Here is a 27,331-nt window from a genome sequence, read left to right as displayed (position 1 = left end):
TATTATACGTCTCTTATAAAGAAATATATCATACAGTAATAATATTTTTCTTATCTCATATATAATAAACAAATTCTTTTTTGATTTCTTATATATATTAGTCAATATGGCACGAATACTTATGTGTATGTAATCAAATAAATACAACACATTTTAAAAGATAAAAATAAATTATGCTTAAAAGTAGATCAAGTGATAAATATGGGTGAAGGTATAATATGAATTTGATAATATATCATCGATTAAAAGATGACATGGATTATTTGAAATAAAAAAAAAATTATCTGGCACAAATATTTAAGGGGTGTTACGTTATCAAATGCCAATTATGAGTCAAGAAGGACTATTTTTATATTGTCATATTGCTTTTGCGTGTATATAATAAATAATTTTTTATAATTTAAAATATATCATAAGTATGAACAAAATGTACAAATCAATGCATTACATTAAAAAAGAAAAGAAAGAAAGAGAGAAAGAAAAGACAATTAATTTATGTGTTAATGTAAAATTTAAAAAAATGAATGAATTAGTTATCTTATCAAGTGAAGATTATTTTTGAATTCACAAAAAATTAATGAGATGGTGTCATCAATCTTGTTTATGAGTGTCATTAATCGTTTTATATATATATAGAGAGAGAGGGAGAGAGACGTGCAGTTTTCTTTAATGTTTTAGATTTAGTTGAAGCTAATTGTGGGAGTGGTGAGGGAAACTCGGAAAACATTTATTTTATTCCATGTAATTATGCAGTCAATACATCTTTTTGCAGCCATAATTAACATACTAATGTACTTAAAAGAGGATTTGTTATTTCCTTTCACATAATTTGGTTAGTCATATTAATTAATTATGGAATCATATGCAATTTTAGCTGACAACATCCCAAGATTTACATTTCCATATTCCAATGCACAGTTTTCCGTGTTATCTATCTATCTATCTATATATATATATATATGTATATATGAACCCATAAAAATCAAGAAACTAGTGAAAATCCAAGACAAGTCACCATAAGAGAATTATGGATTTCTCCGTTATACGTCCAAAGCCACCCGCCAAGAAACCCATCGACGGGCCGCCACCAAAACCGCCATCAGCAGCACCACCACCAGGCGGCGTACAAACACCCCAGCCTCCTCCGGGGAAAGCTCCGCCTCAGAACCTTGGTCCATACATGGAGGACTTGGATCATATTTCTGGCATACAACGTATGAGAAGTATCGAGTACACAAACGCAAGAACTTGGAGGATGCATCTTGGAGACTACCCTAAAGATTACTATGATCATTATGGTAACTATGAGCATGGCCATCATCCTGTTGGATTCCATTACTACGACCATCATCACATGCCGCTACCCCCGCGGCGCCAGCGTGCTCTCCTTCCGCCCGACCACCGCCACAGTACTCTCCCAGGGCCGCCATTGCGGCTCGGACTTCCTCCACCAGAATATCATTGTGGACCGCCACCGGCTACGTATTATTATCCGCCGCCACAGCATGGTGGACTCTTCAGTGATGAAAATCCCAACGGTTGCATGATTATGTGAGAGGAGGGGATTATGGAATTTTCTTTTGGAAGACGATCGTAATTTGGAGATTGAGTGTTTATGGAAGAATAGTAATCCGGATTTAATTTTTTATGCGATTATTTTGCAGTTAATATAAATAACATCCTTGTTTCCCGTTGCGTCCTTTAACATATTGGTTGGTGCTCTGGTCACTCATGAGAAAAAATAAGACATGTTTTTCATGTACAACTTGGTTAGGATCTGTACTCGTAAAATTGCTACTTGACAAGAGTTTTATTATTTCCAGTCCCAACTCATTTTTCTCAGATTGACTGTTTGTAAAATTCATTGAAAGTGGCTAAAATGCCCAATTACCAGAAGCAAGTTATAAAATAAACAGCAATTGGATTGTAGTGACAATGTTACCGCGTCATGCCCTCTTGGCAACCAAAGCTATAAAAAGGTGCATATTGTTGATGGGCATCTGACAAAATACAGTAACAACTCCCCCTCGACTCGCAACAATCTAATGCTTAAGAGTTCCCGGCAGAAGTAGGTCATTACCAGCCCATCTCCGCCGAAGGCATTCAACTTAAGAATCTAACATCCATCCATCTTCCAGATTTCACATCCTACCAATCAATCTCTTTCATGTCAATGCCACAGCTTCCAGAAAAGTAGCATATCCGGATGCGTGAAATGCAAGGGCGAATCCTGTAAAGAAATGAGGGGCGACACATCAGTTGACCAAATCACCGTTAACACTTGGGAGAAGTGCAAAATTGAAAGCTGTCATATGTCTAACCAATTAATGCGTCATCCAAGGCAACATTATTTAATATTTTGTTGTGCAAAGAACTTATCTCTGGTTGAGCAGACTGCTACTAGCCAAGTGTTCACTATTCAACAGTTCCAGATGGATAGGAATACAGTAACCCAAGTTTTTTCATCAATGGGTCAATAGAGTATTTAATTTAAAAATTTTAAACCAAATTTTGTAGCATCTCATGAGGCCCTTTACTCATCATAACCCTGATCACAGCATAAGGAGACACTTCAGATAAAAATAGATCAACAAGCAACATGCCAACAGAGAGATGGACAAATGGAGAGACAGGAAGACATAGATGGAAACCTCAAGCACTTCTGGTGGCAGGAAGGTAAATTCTAATAATGTCTTTCACAGTGGTTCTTCTCCTGCAAGTGGGGCATTTGCTTTGAGCAGCTATGGCAGCTTTGATGCATGCCTTGCAGAAAATATGCCCACATTTTGTCGACATCTCCTCGACTAATGGGCCCATGCAAACAGGACAGCTAAATGTTGGCTCCTGTGGTGGCGGCGGCGGTACAGTTGGCAATTCTGAGCTCTGTCCACTCTTTCTCTATAATCCACACACCAGAACACTAGTCAATCATGTATACTATTACCAACACTACCCCAAGCAGAGGAAAAATTAAGACAGTCATGTCTTTCAAATCTACGGAAGTTCACTCAGGATAGTGATGTTCATAAGGTCTAGAAAATGACCTTGTATGGACAAACTTACCTGAATAAACAAAAAAAATTGTCACATGCCACAGTCCATTTCCCTCAAGTCAAATATCAACATTCAGTACAAAGTAACATTTCTATACAGATAAAACATCTTAATACATGTTTAAACCAAGTACATTCACTAGGCTACTATATGGAACCTATAATCAGGATCATTCTCATGAAGACAAACTGAACTGCAGAAATAATTTATTCCTCAAGGATAACGAGGAACTGATTGACTATACATCAAAATACCGCCTAATAAGCTACAAAAAAACCAATGGCCTTCAGAAGCCAAACAATTAGATAAATATCTCATTGGAGGTAATGGAGGAGGGTTCATTTTAAAGAGTCGGTCAAAGAGAGAGAAAACAAACAAAATCATCGTTTCCTCTTCATATGAACAAAACATCAATTCTGTTAAGTTAAACTAAAGCTGAGAGATGCTGGATTCACAAACAAGTAACGATGTTAAAGCAGTAAAATCAGTAGGTGGCAGGTCAAAGACAGGAAAAGTTGTTACCGTTGAATTGCTGCTTCCTTCTAGATTTATGTAAAGGTCACAATTTATAATCGTCTGATTTGTTGGAACCCTCCTGCGCTTGTTGCGAGATGACCTTTCCTCTGTAATAATTATGAAGCACATCAGCAAGCAATTTCCAGAATGTAGAAACAAAGAGAAAATGAGTCCATCAACCAACAAAAATATATCAGAAATAATGAGGCTTAAAGAAGAACAAAAACTTCACTTTTCAATATTGTTGACCAAAGGGTTCTTCAAATAGGGGGAAGGTATTAGTATTCAACCATAAACACAAAACAAATTACAGCAGTTTTTCTGATGATATCCATGAATATGATTACATAACCTCATGCATCAGTACAGACAGCCAGCACATTCACAAAATTCATTTTTCTTCATTTATCTAGGAATATAATATCACAAAGTCAATTTCCCTACATTGATAGGATATAATTCTCCATTATTCAGTGATCTATCTGAAGCAAAACTTAAGCAACCATGTGCACCATTGTTGATCAAGCACCTCACTATGTAATGCACCAACCACCTTCGACATAATCTTTGGTTCACAACACGCAACAAATGGACTCATTGTTTAGAAGGGGTGGATTTCAAGATATAGCAGGAACAGATGCACAAAAGTTAGCTATTAGGAAGATATTGTGAAAGATATCCTTGGCAGGACAAGACAAGCAACATAAATCAGTAAGCACTTACCAGATTCAACATCAACCACAACTGTACGTCCACGATTCCTTCTGGAATTGTTTTTGGCCTGAAGGAAAAATGTTCCATAGAAAGATTACATAACTAATTTAAAAAGAAAACTGAACTTGAAGTAGTAGGGGAAGAAGAACAAAGAGATGATAAATCGATTGATGTACTTCTGCAAATGCCCTTGGTGAAGAAATAACAACATCATCATCAAATGCCTCCAGATCAATTGGTGGAGGCACTGCAGTGTCTCCTTCTTGAGCTGCTTGCATGTCCTGTGACCTAGTACGACTAGAAGGCCCCTCCTGATCCCGACTTTCACATGGCGGCACAGCATTGAGATCAACATCTAACATTCGTATCCTACTTCTAGCCCTTGTATACCTCCGAATCTGGTCCTGGCTGCTCATGATATAAAAGATTGCAAGTGCTTAAATCTCCTGAGGATCATCCATGAAAAAACAAACTTCAGTCAAGCTGATAGACATTCCATAAAATCTCAAATCTGGATAAAGAAAAGAAAAAAATGATAGTTGAGAAATGAATCGATCCAGCTAATTGAATATGTTAATCTCAAGGGGAGAAGGGGCTAAAGGAGCCTATAGAGAAATAAGATATGTATACTTGGCATCATTAGCTTTCTTGGGTCAAACTGAATATCTTTAAATCAATGGGATCTCATTCAGGTTGCTTTCAGGAAAAAGGAATGCATGAAATAAAATTTTCACCCCTTTTATTAAGATGGATCAGTGTGACACAGTGATCAAAACAAACTAGAAAATTGACAAAAGAGAGCAGCTAAATTGTACAGGTTAAAAGGAGAATTGTATGTTCAACATGGATTGTTCAAATATTTTCTGAGTTTTTTAGAACTTTGACTGGCACTAATTTTGTCTTGAAAGATAAATATATGCCAAATGCAAGTTCTCTGAGATTGGAATCAGAGGCACGAGGATATGGTTCTCTTTTTCCTAAATAATGACGCCAATATGAAAAGGGAGATATATGACTCGTTTCTTTAACATTGTAAATTTTCAATGTTAACATAGTTTGTTATTGATAAATTCAAAATGCAATAGAAAAATTGTTTAAACGATTTATGCCAAATCCAGATGCATTTAAGATGGCTACTTCCACCTTAAACTGCAAAACAGTCTCAGTTTAATTCCCATAGTTGTGCTTTTCGAATTAGTAATGACGCCTTCTCACGCTTTTTAAGCATGTTTATATACATCAGGCACAAAGGCTTGGTGAGGCGGCAACATGTTTCTGAAGAAAAATTTCAAGGCACAAAGTCGAACAAAAGAAAATTTTCTTTGAAGACCACAAATCCTTCTCGAGGACCTCGTCACAAATTCTACCCAAACTCATAATGTGCAGATTAAAGCATATGCACATCATGTAGCACATAAATGGGACACTAAACCAAGCACATAGAGACCCCTCTAAAGTCTAAACACACTCCAGCATCTGCCCTCGCGATCTGCCACATATATACTTTTACCAGATAACTAGTGCCCACTGTGCTATGGCCTCATTAGTGTGGATGCCCAGTTTTCAACTCTAACATAATAAACATTATCTTAAGGTCCTACTTATGCGATCACCAGACCTTCAGATACTTCTCCTTTCTAAATATCAAAGCACCACAAACTAGGACTAACCTCCACATGATACACCTCCAAATCTATAGTTCGGAGGAGCCATTAGAGCCCTGACCACTGTTATCTGTGCAAGCACACTAATCCATTGAGCCATCGTACATTATATTCAATCTTAATATTCTGAAATGCCCAAAAAGAGGAAAGTAAAATGGCTAATCTGCAGAACCTGAGAGTTGAGAAGCATTGATATTATAAATGTGTTGCATTAACTGTAAAACTCCATGAAACAACATTTGTCCAACTTTAGCCAGCATCACCATGCCACATCCCTTTCAGGATGCATGACTCAGAGGTATCCCTGCACATTATGGTCAAAGAGTCCGACTCCAGGGACCAATGCTTGTAAGTTCACTTTTCCTGCTATAGTACTATCTGTGCAAGGAGTTTTGGTTGGGCAATTTTCCATGTAAAAAAGGAGATATGTTTCAAAGAGGGACGCAAATCGCTATTTGCCTAATCAGTTTATTTTTCGCATTTAAGCAGTCCAAGAAGTAGCCTAAAGGCTAGTGCTTGGCTGTTATGCAGAGTCTGAGACAGATATAAGAAGGTAAGGGTAAATTATGGTGTTAACAGCTACAATGCAATGGTAAAAGCTCATCATACATTACAGCTACACATGTTGTCCCAACAAAATAGAGAACTCTGCAAGAACTCCCCCTCTTTAACTGGCAAGTGGAACTTAAATAATGGCATGGCATAGCTAGAGTACATATGATCATGTTGGATTACAGCCTTCCAGTGAACCAAGAATACTTACTAGGTTTGCGGATATAAACTAAATTGCAGTCTAGCCCACAGTGACATATTTCCAGGTGAACAAGAAGTGTTGAAGACCAAACAGGAACTCAAAAAACTCACCCAATATAGAGCAAGCAATCCAAGTTCAGTAGCATGGATTCGCTACGCCTGCCTACTACCATGGGTGTCAGAGTTAAATAAATTCCAGCCTAATTATTTTACTAATGTGATTTAAAGTGAACTACTCAGATTTAATATTTATATCCCATTAATCACTTCCTTGAATCAGTTCATTTAAAATGTTTGAATCATATACATCAATTCTCAAGCAAATTAACTTCAACTGATGCAACTGCAACCAACTCGAAAATGATGATCAAAAACTAAATGAAGATTGCTTAACAATCATAACTCGTTCTAGTTGACAGGATTGAATTACAAAAGTTTACCTTCTTCAATCTCTTCTCAAGAGCATATGAAATGACGTAAAAATTTAACAAATTACCTTTTCATAAAACAACATTGTTCTTAGTGATGATCATCAAAACAAGCAGACTCACAAAGTTTCAACCTTTCCTTCAAACAATGAGCGAGTAATAAACTGTTAATCATTCTTAATGCCTTTAAAATCACTAACCTTGAAGATATAATACAAAACTAGGGTGGAAGAAACCCCGATTTATAAAACCCTAAGATCACAAAAATAAAATAAAATAAAATAAAGTTGGGGGAGAGAAGGGGAGGACTCTAAAAATACCGATCCATAGAACCCCAATTACAGAAGCACACAATGCAAACGATCAAGAAAGCCCCAAAAAAAACCCTAACTAAAAAAGTAAACATCAGCCCTGCATAGACCGACACACAGAACCAAGACAAAGCGCCGTCGAAAACAAACAAAAATGCATAAACAAAGTCCCACTCATAAACTTGCTGTGATTCATGAATCGGTACTAACGGAAAATCTAACCTGATTTATTGGAATTGTAAACCAGTGAAAAACCGAAAGGTGTAAGTATATTTGTATCTATAAGTTGTGAATAGAGAGGGGGAGGAAGAGGAAGAGGAAGGGTTTTCTTCTTTCTCCTTAAATAGGGATTGTGAAGGAACTTACATAGATAGATATGGACAATTTCGCACACAGTAACATGTATTGGTATGTGAGGACGGAAACGGAAAGGGAAAAGACACGTCTCAGCGCTGGTATACACGTAAGTGCACACGAAATCGGTAAAGCTGTGAAAATTCTCCGTTACAAAAAAATGAATAAAAATTCAGATTAAAAGCAATATTCTTCTTTTATTTTCCATAATATAAAAATCTTCTAAATCATTACAATAGGTATATTTTGGGTTGCTGAATAATTAATCGACGTTTTCCAAAGACTACAATTAATTGAATTCTTTTTATAAAAATAATTACAAAGAGTAATTCATTAAAGAAAAATATAATTTATATTTCCTAACATTGTTAAAACATTGATATCTGTCTCAATAATACGTAGTAATTCAATGCATTAATCATCCCTTTACATATTGCTCAAGTCACTCGGTTTCCATTCGATAATACAACTATATTTTACATTCATCAGGAAAAGTAAAATCAAATGGTTATCAAGTCACCTTATTTATGAGCAAATAGTAGTAATTTTGCAAGGAAAATGTCACACTTGTGTTTGGCATAGAATCCAATGTTGGAATGAATCAAAAACTAAGAGATACATTTATAGGAGTAGTCAATCATGTTATTACCACTGTTACACACAAGCTAAAACTATTTAGAGAAAGCATTAGTAAGACAACACACATCTATGGATATCAGAATTACAGTTGGAGGAGGAGAGTGAAAATGGTCGGTCAATAATCCTCATCACAAGAGTTTCTCTGTCAACCTGATCATGAATGAATTTACAGCAACTGCCTCCAGAACTATCCATGACGATTCGAAAAGCTCATGAAAGTACTCCGCTCCTGTCTCCTCAGCTGCACTTCTGAAAGCAATGCCGAATGCGTTTCCTTGAACTGCACCAAGTCGAGGCTTCCCACAAATGCCAACAATTAATACCTTCTTCTGCTCTTGAGTGTAGCAAACGCATATGAGAGGTTTCATTCTAGCTCCCTTCTCTCGTAGAGCGTCCATCAGGAAGTACCCGAATTTAGTCAAAGCCTGAGGGTGGCACAAGAGCTTTGTATCAGCTGAGTCTTCGAGTTTCACCCACCTAAATTTACTCCCACTTCTTATCGATCCCTTCTTCGTTATGGCTGTGCTTCCTTGTCTAAGGACGGCCCTTTGCACCTTAATGGCCTGCCGCATTCCCGTCTCCAGTTTGTCAAGCTTGTTTAAGGACAAGGCATCATAAGCTATGCCAAACTGCTTGGACCCAGAGGAGCCGTCTGACTCTACAGATGACTCGAGAAGGGCAGTCACCCCATATACAACATCCGCAGCTGAGATTTTTGAGCTATACCCATGCAGTAGAAGGAAACCTCTATAATAAAAATCTGTGAGCCCAAACTCTGGTAGATATTGCTCAAACATGTCCTTCATCCTGTGTTTGATCTCCACACTCATGTACTGGAATTTCTGTTTGCACTCTTCCCTTGCAAACCCCATCCGAGCTAAAAGAAGCTGCATCTTTTTCAACCCATTGTCACTCCAAGTTTTCAGTTTCGTGGCAATATAGGATGAGCATAGCATTGAATCAAACAAGTTCCATTCTTGCAACAACATTAGCCTCGGCTCATCCTCATAAGAGATTCTAGAAGAATCAGGCACAGTGACCTTTGTGCCGTCCTTGAGCGTTACTGAAGTAACAGCATCCAAGTTTCCTGAGCTATTAATGTGCTGCTCAAGTTCCATAACTCCAGCCTGGTATCTCTCATCTGTTAACCTCTCATGCACAAACTGATCAGTTAAAGCCACACAAGCCAACCAGAGTAACTCATTTTTGTTCTTCCTCAATGAATGAGACAGCTCGTACATCAGGCACCCTGACGGCTTCCCATGGAAAGTGCCCATATAATAATACTCTCTTTTCAACTTCCTGAAAAGTTTAACAGGATTGCTCTCATTTTCATCCGAAACTCTCCTCTTCTTTCTACTCCCACCCCCACCCTCCTCCTCGTTATCACTCTCATTTTCATCCTCGCTATCAGAGTCATCTTCAACCTCATCATCACTGTTCAAATCACTTGCATTAGCAAGAGCAGATACATCAAAGTCATATGCCAAATCAGCCTGATGTTCATCATCCCTTGTATAAAGAACCACCACCCGATCATTCTGGTCGCTCAAATTATGCAAATGAATTGGCCTATGACTATCAACAACAAAAACACGGGCTGAGGGGCCAATCTCCAGATCCCTCCTAAGATCCCTATGACAACCCCAATTAATCAACAAAATGGTAATGGGCTCATCCGATGATGAAGTCAAGTTAGGCCCAGCATACTTATGAATTTCTTTGAAGCTCGAAACCGGATAACAAGCATACCTAATCGAATCTGATTCAAGAACATGACCTATTATTTTCAAAGCACATAATGAATCTACGTCCGAAGTTGAGGGGAAAATTAGCAGGGGAGCACATGAAGCTGAAGCTATAGCTGACTCCCTTAGCCTCGAGTAAAACGACTCAATACTCTGCTCCCTCACCATAATTTCTCAAATGAACAACCTCAATCTCACCAAAAAAACAAATCTTTCCAGCAAAACTACGTGGGCTCTCATGAAACAGCGAAATTTCACCTCAGCATTGAGTCAGGCACTCAAATTGAGACCTAAATTGACGAGATGCAACAAATTAAGAAAACAAATGCGAGAGTTTGTGATGTGGGTTCATGTTCACTGAATAGAAGGAAGCCAGATCAATTCACACTGGCATTGATTCAGGGGTTCGCAAATGTACCTGAAAATGGGCTTGAAGCTGGAAACGCGGGCCCCTTTTCTGCTTCGGTTTCAGCTGCGATTTTCTGGTTCAAGAAGGGCAGTGAGAGAGAGACAGAGAGAGGGAGAAAAGGGTCTCGAATTGATTTGAATCCCGTTGACGATTTCTACACGAGAATTCGAAAATTTTGAAGGGGGGCGCCAAGAATTGGCGCTGAAGACGGGAATTTGGTTTTGGATCATAAGTTTTAGGAAGACGGAAATGCCCCCAATCATTTGGGATTAGAATTAGATTCAACTTTATTTCAATTTTTTCACGTGCCTTACTTTTATAAAAGCCAATATTTAATAAATCTTCTCTTATTTAAATATTTGAATATATAATAAATTGGGACAAGTTTTATACTCCACCTGAAATATAGCATATCTACTCTTTTTTTTTTTTTAAATTAGGAATATATTGAGAATTATATCATGTAGTTCCATCTCATGTGTTATAATGAAAATGTCCCAAGTAAAATAATATAAGTGTCCAAGACTATAACACATAAAATATTAAATTGAGATAATATTTGTATGTTAAGTACATGTGATTGGAAGAATGTGAATATAAATTTGTATCATAAATTTAAATGGGAAAATTACAATCTTTGGATTGAAAGACAATTATGTGCTCAAGTATAACCTTTAATTTTCCCTTTCAAAATCAATTATGTACCAAATTTCATCATCATATATGACTTGCATTATTCTCACTTATCCAAATAAATTTTTTTATTGTAAATAATATTGCATATTATAATGTATATATATATATATGTATGTAATAGTGTACCACGTAAGCAAAATATTTTTTGAATATATGAATATCATAATATGTAGTGTGTCTATTAAGTGTCTAGTTAATTCTGGCATTTAGCAAACCAAAACCTGTGTTTTGAGTGTGCACGCAATTTCTCTTAATAATCACTTTTTGGAATTTAATTATACCAACAACACACTATGATAAAATAATCATAAAAATAGATTCCCTTAGTTCAGATGAAGTAGTAAGTTACAAAGCAAATGAGTCCTCTGCTTTCCGGAGTAAACAAAAACAAGAAAAGAACATAGGAAAATTCTAACAGCTGCCTCTGTAACACAAACAATCCAGTAACATTGGAATAAATGAATCTAACATAGTACAAGTTGGAAGACTGGAAATAAAAGGAGCAAACTACTAATGATCACCTGAAAGGCCAGAGATGATGAGCCAACAACCTATGAAGACCCCCCATGTTTATTTGTCACAAAAACCACACTAAAGAATTGAAACAAAGCACCATCTCTGCGTCAGAATAGCCTCCCAGAGCCATTTACGTGTTTAATATAGCTCAAGACGTCCAAGGAAATGAGACCATCTTCTCATTCTACCACCACGGAAAGCAGCATTTCTGCATTAAACAAGGAGATAAGAAAGAATCGGGAGTGATCAAGATCGCGGGAGTATACTGCATGCAATGCTTGGTGCAGGTTTTCAAAAACGAACCTTAGGTTCATTGGATGGTTGGTTGCGTGTGCCGTAAGACAGATGATTTGGAGTGCCCATAACGTTCCCAGCCCCAGTTCCTGTGTTCCTTTCCTCCCGCACTTTGTTGAAGATATGAGTGAAGTTTTCAGCTGATTGGGGATCGTTCTCGTTCCATTCGCCAAATCTTGGAACGGCAGCCCCTTTATCAGGCTACAGTTTGAAACATAATGAATTAGAAGAAGGTTGCGGCAGTCGTCGAATTTTAAGTTTAATGTAAATGCTTCAAGAATGTGTATGCATCGACTAGATCCGATTTGTTCAAAAGTTTAGAAATGCAAGATTAATTGAAACCCCACAGAATAAAATGACATCTTACACTTTCATCTCCCCGAGCTGGCCTTAGCCGGGGTTTTGCAGCAGTGCCATGACTACTGTCATGGCTTTTTCCTTCCCAAGCAGGAGATCCACTGCCTCTCCCCGTAACTTTCGCTTGATAGTGTGGATGAAGTGGTGACCGCTCAAAGCTTTGATCAGATCCTGCGCTAGGCCTTGCAGGCCGAGCTGGCCTTTGTCCGCGACCACCATAATTTGATTCATTAGTAGTTCGATGACCCATGTTCTCGTTACGAGCCGGAGAATTACTGAACTGCCTAAAATCACCATCTTCTCGGCTCACTCTATGTTCCGGCGTCGTCGGCCTGACAGCTCCTCTACCAATTGGTTCCTCTGGTCTAGTTCTGGACGGACGAGCAGGAGGAAGAGGTGGAGGATCACTGCTGGGGAACATGTCTGGATTTTCTTGGGGATCGTTTGGATTTATCATCTTACCACCTCTATTTTTCCTTGCTTTGTCAAAGAAAACTGTGTAAGGAACATTGTCTTCATTTTCCCAGTTGCCAAATTTTGGGACGTTTGAACGCTGCGTTTATAACAAAATATAATGTCATTCCCTTCACTAATATGCATTAAAGCAGTTGGTATACGTGAAGAGGGTGCATCATATTGTTTTTCATATATAAATAAATGAGCAATAGCAATTCATTCCTCTAAACAAACTATGGCATAAGCTACGGAATTCAGGAAGAGCCAGAGTCCAAATTCTCCACACATGGATTGCAAAACAGATATTCCTACAGAAGAAAATTTTCTTGCAACAATATTAGAACCCAGAAAAGGTAAAATAAGTGCCTGATTACTGGTATTCATCCCTATGTAATAAACTACTGATAAAAACTTGGTCTGCTTAATGAAGTTTACACCTTCACGTTTCTCATTTTATTTTTCTGAGTAGTAACAGAAAAAAGTACAAATATGGGATAAATGCATTTTCAAGTTGTCATCGTTAAAGTTTACACCTTCCGTTTCTCATTGTCATTTTCCTCCCATTTTGTGATGTTTTTTGGTTTATTCACTTTTGAAGTTTGAAGAAAAATAGGAAAAATTGGTTCAATGGATTACAATTTGAAAAACACCACAAAATGGGAGAAAAATAGCATTTTTTTCCACTTTAAATGAAATTTTCGTTAAGTTTAACCGAAGGACCAAAAGTGCCAAAAGAAAAGTTAAAGTTTGAGGACCAAAATTACAATCCTAATTGTTTGAGGATCAAAATCGCATTAGTACCTATATTTGAGAATAAAAAATGCATTTATCCCGTACAAAGTGTAACATAAAAAAATGCAAATCTCTTTCTCTTAGTTCATCAGATCTTTTGGAATCAAGCGTTCAATTAATTAGGCGTAGCCGTGCATAACCTTACATCTCAGCTAATAAAGCAAGTGTTACATCCCTGCTTAAAACCTTGGTAGGAAAAGGCAGAAGATGGCGTGAATAAATCATCGGATTTAGGAAAGAAAATCGAGTAGCAATTCAAGGGAATATGCAGAAACAGGCATGGAATCCATTAGGTTCTTTATTGAGAGAAAGCCTAAAGAATTAATCTCAAACCCAATTCACAACACAATGATACTATCTGGAGAAGTAACTTTCATATATGGGACAAATTACCATACTACATCCAGACAACGTCAAAGTGGAAAGATGTTTGTCCCAAAAAAAAGGGGTTTAATTAGAACAACATTAGATGTAGACAAGTGCTCCAAGTATTGAAGTCAGAAGTCAGGAGATAAGAGATGAACCAAAACAGGCAGTCAGTAACCACCTATCAAACTTATTCTCCTTCATCTCATCAGAATCAGCCCACTACTTGTAAACAAACAAGATTACAGCATCAGAATCAGCCCACTTACAGAAACGTTTTAGTGCTCTTACATGCTATGAATTGGATCTGTTGAGCCCGAACAAAGTAAAAACAACAAGATTTTCCAAACACAGACATCAACGAAAGATTCAAACCCACAATTAGGCAAAGAGAGGAGAGATAGAGAAAAACAAGCGGTGAATGTGAAACATCAAACTTACAACAAGAGAACATCATTCAAAACAAATATACGCCATAATAATAAGAGAAAAAACAGAAAGCAATGATCTTGGGCAGAAGCAAAGGAAAAATTAACAGAGAGAGAGAAGGTAAGCTTACAGCCATTTTTCTTCAACAAGACTTGAAGTCAAAGCTCAGAAACAATAGAGAAGGAAATCAAAGCAGGGCTTCAGAATTCAAGAAAGAAAACTGTGTCTTAAAGACCAACACCCAAAGCTCCTCAACTCCAAGAAGAGTTAGAGAGAGAGAGAGAGAGGAGAGAGATGTAGAGGAGAAATTGATGAAAATGAGAAAGAAGAAGTAAGAGGTTGATCAACCATTGACCGGCGCCACCGGTTATGGTTGACTATTCGCCTCCCTCTCTCCCCCAACTCCAACTCCAAGTTCCAACCAAGTCTTTACTCGTCTTGAAAATTTCTTCCCCTGTTTATCTGTAGCGTCTGCGCCCAACCTCCACGTACCACTTCCACTATTCCTCTGCATTCCAACATCACCTTTTCCATATCTATGCTGCACCCTGCACCCACCTCTTTTCACATTAAACATTATTAATTACTCCCCAATTTTCCTGCTCACCCACCTCCTTCCATTATTATTAAACTCTTCTTTAAATATAATAAACATCCAAGTTTGTTGCTTTATATGACTATAATGTCTCTTGACACTGTCCAACTTACAATGTTTGATCAATAAATATTATAGTTTAGTATCTGAAAATAAGATTATATATTCCGTAGCAATTAAATTCTCTTAATTGAAATCATATAAATTTTATTTTATTTTCATCAAACAAAATTTTAGTGTATACAAATAGAAAAATTCTCGACACCCACAAACCACGAGCAGGAATTAGTTTCATGTCTAGTGGGCTTAATTAACATATCATTGGAAAAATAAAAAAATAAATAAGAATTTGAAGTAACAACAAATGCGGTTAGATAATTCAATTTTGATTATAATTTAATAGTTGCCATAATTTGAGTGTCTGAAAACAGTCTTCGAACAGGAAATTTGGGTGTTTAAGGTGGTGAGGTTGAAGTTGAACAAAGCTTAGCAGTTTGACTTGGAGGTGCAATAATTGGTATTATAGGTTTGAGGTGTGTATTTTATTTAATTAAGAAACAAAACAAGTGCAGAGCATGTCTAACTGGGCTTTTAATTAACAAAAACATGTATTGTTGACCTGGACATTGGACATTGGACATCCAAACCAAACCGTAATGTGCTTAAACCCACACACTAATTCAATTCAAGTTGCATCAAATCAAATATAAATGACACCACTCTTATCATTAACGTCCACTTGCTTCCTTTCTTAAATCACCACATAAACCTCTTTCAACCAATTAACTACAACTCTATTTACTACTATATTTAATGTTCCATAAATTACTCTCTCTCTATATATATATATATATGTATGTTTGTGTGGAGGGGGGTGTGTGGATGTGTCTTATTTATTTACAACTTGTTCCGATCTTTTTGTCTGATTCAAGTTATTGAGTTTCGATAGGTGAGATATGTGCGTCTTGAAGTGGGTGTTTTTAATCATCAATTTTCTGTAATTATTTTAATTTTTAATTCAGTAAATTAATTAAGTTTTGATGAGGTCAGACCAATTGCATAGACGGGGCACCACCTTAGGGAGGTTGGGTTGGTTTGTCTGGGCAACCGGAGACTGAGGACAAAGGTAACAAGGCGGCTGGGGCTGCCCATTTTATTTGATTTTTTATATTTAATCCAGAAAATAGCTGGCGGGCTGTGTTTGTCTGTTGGGGTTGACAATTCTTGAAGTCAACTCCTAAACAAAGACCAAGAAATACAAGACTTTGAAGCATTAAAATTTGAATGACTGCAGAAGAAGTTGGAAGAGAATTGGACAATATATATATATATATATATATTTACATTAAATAAATAACTATCCGAAAAATGCTATATTAAATTTTTCATAATTTTATTTATAAACTATAAATTTATTTGAGGCACGCCATTTTCTTTTTGAAATGATTATATAATCTTAATTTAGAGGTGGAAACAGGCAAAGAAACAAAGAGAATTGAAGAATGTAAAGGGCTATTTTTATAATAGAAGATTATATTTTACAGAAGCAATATATTGCAGGGTGTAAAATGGCAATGGTCATAGGTCGAGATTTCCTATGTTGAACATTTATTGCCATGAAGGAATATACAAAGATTTATTTATTTTTTGGGCCGAGGGATCAACCAAAAATAGGTATAAAAATTGTTGCAGCCCATTTTCAAATAAAGCCCAAATAGTATGGGCCGTTGAATGGGTCATCCTCACTTTTCCTAAAGCTCATTTTTACCAGAAAGTGAAATATAAAATATTTTGTTGTGATATTTTTTTTTAAGTCTAAAAGATTTATCAGAAAACTCATAAAAAGCAAAAAAAAAAAAAATGTTGAGGTTAAGATTTATGTCCCATTTTTAAATCAAATGCTAATATATATAATTATTTTAAAATTTTCATAATGCATTTCTGTATTATGATATGATGGTATCAATGACATATCTCAAAAGTAAAAAAAAAGTATGCTTTCTTTATTCAAAATTATTATCTATTTCGTGTGTGAAAATATCGCACTACTTAATTTCAAACTAACTTATATCATATGGTCTATTTTTTTTCAAATTATTTTATTAATATTTCTTTTATACTATTCAAATACAATAAAAAACAATTAGATTATTCGTTATTGCATTTAGAAAAATAAACATAAAACCTGCAGAAGAAAACATATATTCTGAAAGAATTGAATAAGTAATAAAAGATGCCCAAATGTTAGCCTAATCTTTAATCCCACAACCCAAGGAAGAAGGAACAAAACCATTCTTGTGTCTGAATGCTGCAACTTTAACACATGATGCTAAATTACTGATACACCCTCGTACAAATATCAATTTCCCATTCACCCTTCACACACGAGAAATAATGCTTTGCTTTGCCTTCACTTCCACTTCTTGCTGTGTTAAGTAATTTCTGTGGAGAGTAAAACTTTTTTGACTGCTGAGCGCACCCCTCTCATGTGTTTTTTGCTTTTCTTTCTCTTTCTTTATTGCCCTGTAAAGCATAAACCCTCCCACTAATCCCCATAAACACCACACCATTAATTTAGACTTGAGGGAGTAACACACCAAACCAGGGGGAAAAAAGGACAAGAATTGTGGAAAAAAGAAACGGGTTTTGTTCACAAAGTTGTATTCTAGTGTACTTTTTTCCCTTTTTGTTAGCAGCTAATTTCACAGATCTGTGGCCTTAACCCCTCACATTCTGCCTTTGAGAAATGGGGTTTTGCTTTCTTCCAAAAATCCATTGTTATTTTTGTTTAAAATCAGCGGATAAAAAGGAATAAAGATTCTTGCTTTTTTCATAGCTTCTGCAGTTGTTTTTTCAAAGATTTGATTTTTGGGAATAGGGAGTATCTTATACTTGATTCTGAATGGATATCTAGAAGAAAAAGGGCTTCTAATATATATAATTGATTGTCATTTCTGTTTCTTTGCTCATTTCTTGGAGAATTTATCTGCAATATCAAGTGGTGTTTGGTTTTTTTCCATGAATATCATCTCCAATTGAAGAAAATCTGAACTTGTTTGGTGTGGAAGAGAGGTGGGTACGCTTCTTTTGGCAAAGATGATACCTTTGTTCTTTTTGGTTGTTTGTGCGGAGGGTTTGGTAGCATTCCTTCTAATGGTGAAGATTGGGCCATTGAGGGAACTGGTAATAAAGGGTTTGGATCAAGTGAAGATGAGAAGGGCTACAGTTTTAACCATTGCTGGCACTATTTTTGTCATCCTCTTATCAAACTTATTTAGCATACTCAAGATTCAGAACAAGGGTGCTAAGCATGGTACCATGACACCTATGGATCAGGTGCTTTGGAGGACAAACTTGCTTGAGGCTACTCTCATGGGTATGATACTTCTCATTTTGGGTACAAGGATGTGTTCTTGTTTTCTTAATGGAATACTTGATTTCTTGTTTATGTGCTAAATAAATTGCTTGTAATTGCTATATTTGATTTCCCTGTATGTTTTTGCTGCTTGTAGTTGTTGGTATCAACCACTATGTGAGGTTTCCTAATTGTCGCAGTGTTTTACTGTAAATTGACAGCAAAAGCAGCAGCAGATGATTACTCATTTCCTGCTAATTTGAATCTCGACTTTATTTGTTTATGCTTGTTTCTGCGTCTTTTATCACTTTGTGTAGAATATCTTGTTAGAAATTGATAATACTAGGGAAAGAATGAAAGTCTTTAAACATGAAATTTCACTTCAATGTGTTTTTGAGTAATTTGTATGAGTATTTGTTAGGATGGATACCTATCGGTGAAATGAGCTATATACGATTGGGTACCAAGCTTAGCTTATATATGAAAAATTGGCACCTTGAATGGCTTTTATTCCTCAAAGGTTAGAGTGAATTAATTTTGTCATTAAAGAAAAAGGAGAATTAAAGAGCAGAGAAGGGGTATACTGAAGTTCTAATAGGTTTGGCTATTGAATTGATTGGATGAAATCCATCAAAAAGATCAATTTTACTGTTGCAAAACTTGAATGTCAATTGACAGTTGGCCAAAAGCTCAGGCACAAATGATTTAAATCTGTATGCAGATTGATTCTGAGTTTTATATGTGCCTAAGGTTGTAATGTATTATAGAATTAAACAATAGACAGAATGCTTCCCCTCTAGTTTGATGAAACTAGTAATAGATTTAGGCATTTAGTGTTATCCTTATCATTTGGTTGGCCAAGTACTTCTACGTCCACTTTGCTCTATAAATGACTTCATATTCCTGGGTTGTCTACCTTTTATTCTCTTTGATTTGTTAAGGTGCTGAGGAGTCGGGATGGGTGGTAGAGATGGGATGATGTTATCTACTTTTGCTACATAGTTTTGCAATTCTCTCAATGTGACCTTTCTTGAAGCAATATTGGAACAACTACTCCACATATATTCAAGGATCCTGTTGCTACTGCACTTAAATTCTATGAAATCTTTGTTGTTTCTGTACAAACAAGTTGAAAAAAAGATAAATTTTTCACTCTATATTGGATTCCATATGCATCCAGTGTTATGAGTTGATTGTGACTAATGTAAGGAACATGCAGTGATATATGAATCTTTTTACTTGATCTTGCAGGATTTTCTCTTTTTCTTGGATTTTTAATTGATCGTATGCACCATTACATGCGGAAATTGATCAAACTAAGGAGCAATACTGGAGTTTCGAAGCAAGAAGTCGAGATGCTTGAGAAAGAAAAGTTGCAGCTTAAGGAAAAAGAAGAAAAAGCTGCTGGCGAAGTTAAGCGACTGCAAAAAGAAATGTCTAGTTTGACTGAGAATTTGAATAAGCTTAGGTCGGAGTCAGCTGAAAAAGACAAGAAAGTGGAGACTGCAGAAGCTCATGTTGCTGCTCTCCAGAAACAAGCTGCAGATCTGCTGCTAGAATATGACAGATTACTCGAAGATAACCAAAATCTTCAGACCCAAGTTCTTGGACACCGAAATTGAGAGTTCACTGGTTAGAGTCGTGTCATAGAAAATTGAGGGTTTCTGGGTGATGGATGACAATGGTAAGAGGCTCACTTATTTGGGAGCAGGACCAAGAGATTGGACAGCAGCTAGTATATTATATTAAGTGTCGGGATATTAGAGCTTGCATCTCTGCATGTTGATTCGTGGAGCATGACTTTTTGATTTGAAAATGGGATGGTGAACTTCTCTGTATGTTTTGAAATGGGTAAGTCTTTTCTTGAGGAATTGTTGAATTTCGGCTGATCTTTTGCATCTTACATAGTTATGAAGGCAGTGTTGATTGGCACTAACTAAAATTTGAAGTTACTAGGTCAATTCTCTTGTTTGTTGTGTTCTTTTTTATCAGTTCGAGAAAAAGAAAAGAGGGACAAATTCACTAGAAATATTTTTAAGACAAACTATGAAATATGTGTAGAAACAAAAATGAAAATAAACTTAGTATGTATAATTTATGCGGTTCAAAGAATGCTCTTAAGTACAAGGTCACTCAAGTTTCTCTCATTGGGATAACAATAAATGTTGCAAACCAACTATTTGTACTTGCAGTCCGTGTAACATTATAATTACAACGTCAATCCTAGCATGAGTTCAGAAAAACTTCATGCTAGGTATGGCTGATGATCTTTGCTTCAACAAATCCAAGAACGAGTTCTTTTTCACGTATACATGCCAGCTATTTTTAGATGTGCTTGTAGGGAAGCTGTGGCAGAGCTCTTCACGAGCTTTCTTGGGCTTATACACTCGGTTAAGAGGGTGGCCAGCCGTCGAAGAACCCAAGAGTACTATGTTGTCGGAAAATCATCATTTTAGTACTCTTTTAGTTCCATTCTCCTGTGTGTTCTGCTCATTATCTCTCGCGATATAACTGGCAACTCTACCAGTAGTCTCCACAAGAACAACTTCCATCATTGAAGTGATGAAACCGCTTCATGTCCCTCACAATTATCTCCCTTTTCACTATGACAGAAATGAACTTTATGGCTTCATGGCAGTCTCCGCAGACTCTCAGGTTTTTTGTGATCAGCAATCTTGTCCCCGGTCCAGTGTTCAAAATCCCAAAAGCAACAGCAAGTCTCTCACTGTGATTCCACAACATTCTTACTTTCACTTCCTCTTCAACGTTGTGCAAGACGAACTCAGTCTTTGGCGCATAACCCATAGCTCTCATTTCATGCTCCAGCTCCTCCAAAATTCCCAAAATCTGTTGATATTGAGGGTGCCCCTTATCTTCCACCACAAAAGCATGGAGTTTCCCATTTACTTCCACAGCACTGTAACCAGGAACTTTCTTCATTCCTGCTGTTTTCATCACCTTTCTCACCATTGCAACTTCATCCCACTTCCTTGCTGCAGCAAAGAAATTAGAAACGAGGGCGTAAATTCCTGGAGTATCTGGCTTTAGTTCAAGAACCTTCTTTGCTGCTAATTCTCCTATCAAAAACTTCTTATGGTTGAGGCAACCTGATAGAAGGGCGACCCAGACAGCAATCCCAGGCTCAGATTCCATGGATTCAATTAGACTCTGAGCTTCTTCAACTTTTCCAGCTCGAGCTAAAAGATCAATCAAACTAACATAATGTTTTTCCATTGGCTGAATTTTGTATTCACTGACCATGACATCAAACCAATGTCGCCCTTCGCCTACTAATCCACAATGACTCAATGCTGAGAGAAGAGAAGCAAAAGTCGCATGATCTGGTTTTGTGTGTGCCTCTATCATTCGACGGAAAATCGAGAGCGCCTCCTCTCCTTGACCATGAATCCCATAACTGGCAATGATGGTATTCCAAAGAATCACATCCCCAGAACTCATCCTGTCATATAATACGCGAGCGTGGGAAAGCAATCCAGATTTTGCATACATATCAATGAGTGCAGTACCAAGAACTTGATTCACGTCAAGTCTTCGAACAATATATCCATGTATCTCTCTACCCAAGATGGGATACCCAATTTGAGAACACGCCAGAAGTGCGCCAACAAGTGAAACCAAGTCTGGCTCAAAACCGCAACTCTGCATCTCAACTAACAATTCAAGTGCATTTCCAGCATATCCATTTTGTGCATAACCAGAAATTAGAGTACTCCAAGAAACAACATTCCTGTAACTCATAGTCCTAAAAAGGCGAGAAGCAATGTCCAACTTTCCATTCTTGGCATACATATCTATAAGGCTCGTCTGTACCATAACATCTATAGGAAAACCTCTCCTTATCATATACCCATGCAAAGAGTAACCCATTTTCGTGTCCTCAGTACTTGCACAAGCCTGAATCAGCGCCATCATTACAACCCCATCACCTTCCAATCCCTCTTTCTGCATCCTTCGGTACATATCCACAGCCGCTCTTACCCTCCCACTCTTGACAAATCCCGTGATCATCGTGCTCCAAGAAACGACGTCCCTTTTACTCATCCTCTCAAACACACTCACTGCCTCATCCATTTTTCCACACTTCGAGTACAAATTCAAGATGGACGAACCCACAAAAACATCATCTCCGTATCCACATTGCATTGCATTTTTCCAAATTTCCTCGCCCGTCACCAAGTCCAACAAGCTAGTGCACGCTTTGATTGCCACTGTGAAAGTCGAGCTATCAGGCTTGACTCTTTCCAAATTCATTTTCTTGTAAAGATTTATGACTTCAAGCGGCTCGTTTCCACGGGAATAACTAACGAGCATTGCATTCCAAGAATGAATCCCTCTTCTCGGCAAATTCTCGAACAACTTACGGGCAAAATCTATGTCACCTGTTCTTGCATATGATGAGATTAACTGCGCAGCAGAAGTTCCATTGCTGAAGAGCCCAGATACAGTAACCAGGGCATGGATTTTGGAAATGGAGGCTCTGTCTTTGCAGGTTAATAGAATAGATTTGAGGTCCTTGAGAAACCATCTTTCCAAAAGCATTTGACGTTGTAAAAGTCGCTAGACAAAGCCGTGTGTAAGTATACTAGAAATTCAACAATCAGCATAAATCTCAATACCAAAACTATCTAGTTGCATTGAACAACAGCAATGGCAAAATTAAAACAAACCCATACATAAAAAAGATGAACTTCATCAACCGCCGTCTGTGGGAATCGAACCCACGACCACATGGTTAAAAGCCATGCGCTCTACCGGCTGAGCTAAGACGGCTTTGCATACAGTGGCCCGCCTTTCATACATGTGCCATTCCATCGCGTGTAATGATTCATTTTCTTATGTCAATGCTTATCAATTGATTTTGGAGGACAGTGCTGTATGCAGTTCCTAAACTTTCATTGCACTTGGATTGATTAATGTAGCTTAATAGATGTTTTCTTTGTCAAGAAAGTTGCTGCCAAGCTTGAGCGTCAACTACTTTGTTCTTAGAATAAGGGACGACTATAAATCTTTGTTCTCAATGATGGGAAGTCCTCAACCAGGAGTTATAACCAAGCAAAACTACGCACATTAGAGGTGCTTGGGAAAGCTACAAATAGAATATAAATATCAAAGGACCAAGCCATCATCTTGATAACTAAAGCAAAAATCACAATCTCAGATCCTGAAGTTCTTCAAATGTTGATCATCTATATTTCAATTACAATAATAAGCTCGTTCAAGCCCATTTTCAGCAAGTCAACTTGAGACTATTTCGGAGTTGTTTCAGCACATGAGTAAGCCTGTTGGTCCGAGGGATGGCCAACAGTTAATAAGATGGAAGACTTCAAAATAGCCGAATGACCTATCCCAGCTAGTCATCAGACTTCGACTCCAGAGCCAGAAGTATCTTCTTCCTTGGACCCTGAAAAAACAAATGGAATGACAATTCCAGAAGGGCATGAAAAATGCCTATTATAATCACTTTAAGCATCGCCAAATTAACAGCATCTGATATAGCAGGGGTGGGATTTGTTACTGAAAATAACATGCTGTGGTTTGATTCATGAAAGATCCCTAAATATAACAGAACATATAGAGGCAGATGGGCCTTGCGAAAGTTTATTTCAAAGTTCCTTGCCCTGCGTATGGAAGTCGTTATTATATGGTTTTACAAATCCTGAAGAGTTGCAAAATTACTTGGCATTTCCTTCTAGTTGACATCGAAATCATCATAATTGCACTTCTTACTATAATATCAATAATGAAGTAGTTCTTTTCACAGTGATGACCATTTCATAACACATTTTTTCTTTATGACAAGCATCAAAACTGTTTAACTATGAACTCAAACAACACTGCCGCGTAACCAAACTGCATCATCTTGTTATGGTCATGCAATTTATTTCAAGCACACCAGACAGCAAAACCTACTTAGGAAAATAGAAATAAAAACAAACATCTCCAAGTAACTCATTTTCGTCCACTTGGTTATCAAGTTTAGGAAGACCTAAACTGGTAAAATCAGAATGACAGTTAAACATTGTGAGCATCAAACATGACTTTCTGAGTTCAAAATAACATGTCTAAAAAGGATAGATCAAGCTTATTGAAGCCATCGAGAAAAGTTGTGCATGATTTTGGTCCTGATTAGTGTTAAGACAAGGCTCACTTGGCTGTGAAATTACAAAGTTACGTTTGAACAACAGAACCAGCTAAGTTCAGGTGGATCAGGTCTTGAAGAGGTCATTGGCAAGACAAGCGCACTTGAATAAGGAAGGGGGGGAGAGACACAGGACAAAATGGATGGACAACAACCAAACTGAACTTGTGCTTGGGAGAGAGAGAAGTGAGATCTGTGGTAACTATAGAATGAAAAGACCTTCAACTGAAAAGCAAGCATGTCCGCAAGATTCCAAATAGAAGAGGAAAAAAACTATACCCGTATCATTCCAGGGAAAAATGAACCAGCTTTAGTGAAACTAAACCCCTCTCATCCCTTTCATCAACTATATTTTTTGTGTTATAGTGGCAAACACAAAATAGAAACAATTAAAGAATTACCTAGGTATTAACAAGTAAAATGAGGATAAAGATCATCGACATGAAATTGATAAATGACAAAATTTCACATCATATGTAAATCCTAATAAGGAAAAGCTGACCATCGGGATTCCCAAAGCTTTAAGATCTTCATCTTTCATGTGTATTAGGGCTGTCATATCAACCTGCCAAATCACAGAGCACGGTTCTTATATTCGTAATACTTTGGCAAATAGATAATTGGAAACATTGAACTGAAACTGTAAATGAACATACTTCTTCAGCCTGAAAAGTAATTGAATATTTATCGAGACCCAGGGACTGAAGGAAATTATCCACTGACTCGACCTGCATAAATATATAAACATACTGCTAAAATCGGCACTTCTGTATTTTAAGTTGCTAATTGAAATAAAGGATATGCCACCCCTCCCCCCTGGTGTCTGTATCAGAAAAGAGGCTGGGGTTGTTTCCTTACCTTCTGCTGAACCTTTTTCTTTGGTACAGAGGTAGTGGCCTTTGTTTCTGGCGCAGGGGCTTGGGCTATGACACTCTTCCTAGGAGGTTTACTGACTTCAGGTGCAGGCTTTGGTCCCAATGGTGCAGGCTTGGACTCAACGGGACGAGAATATAGTGTACCAGAGAGCTTCTCACGTAAATCCCTTGCCCCTCCAGTAACAGATCCCCTTACACTTCGAGTAGCTTGTTCAATACTCTTTCTTTGGAGCTTCAGACGAAGATCTTTTACACCAACCCTTCGATCTTTGCAGGCCATAAATATAAATTAGAGCCAGATTAATCAGTGTAGATGTCATAATAACATAGTATTGTGAAAAACAATGGTTTATATTACTGAAACAACAGTCATACACTCCATACTTGAGACTTGGGGCTCATTGTCCTCAAAAAGGTCATGTTCCCATTTGTCGTCATCTTCTCTTTGTCTGCATTAAAAAATTGAATTCGCTAGGATAAGGGCTCCATTTACTCCAGGAAAGAAAAAACAAAGATGCCGTGATCTTCCAGATTCTTCTTCCATTACAAAAATTGAACCCTGCTTCATCATCCAATTCAACAGATATTTCACACTTAAATCACGTCATAATATCAGGAGCTCTTATACACTAGCAAATGCACCAACTGATCTGCAACCCTCAAGTTGATCCTGAGCTAGACGCATTCTGTTATGAAACAAGGAGCGCCGATACTATCACCAACTCCCAGCCCCACTTCAACCTCAACCGAAAATTGCCAGGTGAAATTTGCTCCAATATATTTGAAATTATTAAAACCATGCATTTCAGAAGAATACACACACACACACACACACACCGACTTGAGCAGGAAGCATCCATCACATCTTTCCCTTAAATTTAAAGTAAAATTGCCACCTTCTTATTCATGTCGAACTTATGCAACTAAAGAAATTTGCTCCCCTTATAGACTAAAGGTCAGTCATTCATGGTCAAGCACTCAAATCAGATATAATGTAGCTTACTCTGTCCATGAAATACAAAATTAATGCTGTCCAACAACTAATAAGACTTAAACCAGTTCTCCCACATGAGAGAACCAATAATATGACGGGAAAACAACATATCTTTTAAAAAAAAACAAAAAACCTTAAAGAACAAAAGAATCCACGGGAGCTATCTACCCGGCAGCCGGCAACACATAAAATGAACCTAAGGAAGTTAGTTTTCAAACAGAAAAAGAGAACCGTATGTAAAGGGAAAGGAAGTAAACCTCTTGGCAGAGATAGGCCTGCGGCGACCGGAGTCGGAGGCATAATTTCCGTTGAGACGGTCTTTAACCGACCTATTAGCTTGAGCCTCCAATTGATCAGCGTACATGGTGTGGCGAATTACAAAAAATTCTGCTGAAACCCTAACCCTAAATTCGAATAGCCAATTGTTGTGGCAATTGCCGGAGAAAGGAGAGCTTTCCAAACAGTGATTTTAAATTTAAGAAAGAAAGGGAAATGACTGAGGAGGGATTTTCGTAATGCATTATGAGGGGAGCCCCCAATTTCTTTTTATGTAAATATAAACTTTGATCACCAATTTCTTTTTTATATAAAAAGTAAATAAACATACTAATAATTTTTTAATAAAAGAAATTGTTCCACTTTAATTTCAATCACCAACCATTAGACCATCCCTATTATAAATTACTGACGGCCTCAATAAACTAAACCACTTTTCTTTATTAAATACGAATTTATAATTACAGTCTACACATACTTATAAAAGTAGAAATAATTACATCATTCTTTCTTAAATTTTTTCGTAGATTCTCTATAAGTTAAAAAATTATATTTATTACTCCTAATATTGATTTCTATA

The 27,331-nt window shown here is 37.1% G+C and overlaps 6 protein-coding genes and 1 non-coding gene across 9 annotated transcripts; 1 reads left to right on the top strand and 6 right to left on the bottom strand.

Moving 5' to 3' along the window:
- Window positions 1-1,887: 1,887 nt before the first annotated feature.
- Window positions 1,888-7,943, bottom strand: LOC105170140 (RING/U-box superfamily protein). Of its 3 annotated transcripts, XR_848474.3 has the most exons (7): window positions 7,663-7,800; window positions 4,461-4,730; window positions 4,294-4,351; window positions 3,577-3,677; window positions 2,652-2,898; window positions 2,322-2,548; window positions 1,888-2,230 (listed from the first exon to the last, which is right to left on the bottom strand). XR_848474.3 is itself a non-coding variant. In XM_011090773.3 (6 exons), the coding sequence occupies exons 2-5, from the start codon at window positions 4,698-4,700 to the stop codon at window positions 2,653-2,655; spliced, it is 645 nt and encodes a 214-aa protein (XP_011089075.2). In that variant the 5' UTR covers window positions 4,701-4,730; window positions 7,807-7,943; the 3' UTR covers window positions 1,888-2,230; window position 2,652. The 3 variants fall into 3 exon arrangements, 2 of the variants coding, with proteins under 2 accessions (XP_011089075.2, XP_011089074.2); XM_011090773.3 differs by lacking the exons at window positions 2,322-2,548; window positions 7,663-7,800 and adding an exon at window positions 7,807-7,943; XM_011090772.3 differs by lacking the exon at window positions 2,322-2,548.
- Window positions 7,944-8,391: 448 nt separating this feature from the next.
- CDC45 (cell division cycle 45) lies at window positions 8,392-10,892 on the bottom strand. The gene is made up of 2 exons (XM_011090776.3): window positions 10,600-10,892; window positions 8,392-10,471 (listed from the first exon to the last, which is right to left on the bottom strand). Exon 2 carries the CDS (start codon window positions 10,347-10,349, stop codon window positions 8,562-8,564), a length of 1,788 nt encoding a protein of 595 aa, XP_011089078.1. The 5' UTR covers window positions 10,350-10,471; window positions 10,600-10,892; the 3' UTR covers window positions 8,392-8,561.
- Window positions 10,893-11,583: 691 nt separating this feature from the next.
- Window positions 11,584-14,965, bottom strand: LOC105170142 (RPM1-interacting protein 4). Its single transcript, XM_011090777.3, has 4 exons — window positions 14,627-14,965; window positions 12,464-13,006; window positions 12,106-12,297; window positions 11,584-12,010 (listed from the first exon to the last, which is right to left on the bottom strand). The coding sequence occupies exons 1-4, from the start codon at window positions 14,630-14,632 to the stop codon at window positions 11,987-11,989; spliced, it is 765 nt and encodes a 254-aa protein (XP_011089079.1). The 5' UTR covers window positions 14,633-14,965; the 3' UTR covers window positions 11,584-11,986.
- A 2,545-nt stretch (window positions 14,966-17,510) lies between these two features.
- Window positions 17,511-20,325, top strand: LOC105170143 (B-cell receptor-associated protein 31-like protein). The gene is made up of 2 exons (XM_011090778.3): window positions 17,511-18,467; window positions 19,698-20,325. The coding sequence occupies exons 1-2, from the start codon at window positions 18,188-18,190 to the stop codon at window positions 20,066-20,068; spliced, it is 651 nt and encodes a 216-aa protein (XP_011089080.1). The 5' UTR covers window positions 17,511-18,187; the 3' UTR covers window positions 20,069-20,325.
- Window positions 20,326-20,516: 191 nt separating this feature from the next.
- On the bottom strand, window positions 20,517-23,210 carry LOC105170144 (Tetratricopeptide repeat (TPR)-like superfamily protein). Its single transcript, XM_011090779.3, has one exon. It carries the CDS (start codon window positions 23,004-23,006, stop codon window positions 20,967-20,969), a length of 2,040 nt encoding a protein of 679 aa, XP_011089081.2. The 5' UTR covers window positions 23,007-23,210; the 3' UTR covers window positions 20,517-20,966.
- Window positions 23,165-23,237, bottom strand: TRNAK-UUU (transfer RNA lysine (anticodon UUU)). The gene has a single exon. It is a non-coding gene; the product is annotated as a tRNA-Lys (tRNA).
- Window positions 23,238-23,567: 330 nt separating this feature from the next.
- Window positions 23,568-27,021, bottom strand: LOC105170250 (Sterile alpha motif (SAM) domain-containing protein). Its single transcript, XM_088884564.1, has 6 exons — window positions 26,733-27,021; window positions 25,866-25,930; window positions 25,465-25,748; window positions 25,263-25,334; window positions 25,109-25,171; window positions 23,568-23,868 (listed from the first exon to the last, which is right to left on the bottom strand). The coding sequence occupies exons 1-6, from the start codon at window positions 26,837-26,839 to the stop codon at window positions 23,818-23,820; spliced, it is 642 nt and encodes a 213-aa protein (XP_088740690.1). The 5' UTR covers window positions 26,840-27,021; the 3' UTR covers window positions 23,568-23,817.
- Between the last annotated feature and the right edge of the window lie 310 nt (window positions 27,022-27,331).

The sequence above is a fragment of the Sesamum indicum genome, linkage group LG9, assembly GCF_026168435.1.
Source record: "Sesamum indicum cultivar Baizhima isolate 11 linkage group LG9, ASM2616843v1, whole genome shotgun sequence".
Lineage (NCBI taxonomy): Eukaryota > Viridiplantae > Streptophyta > Magnoliopsida > Lamiales > Pedaliaceae > Sesamum > Sesamum indicum.
Note: the sequence above shows the minus strand (reverse complement) of the source record. Positions and strands in the feature narration are given on the sequence as shown.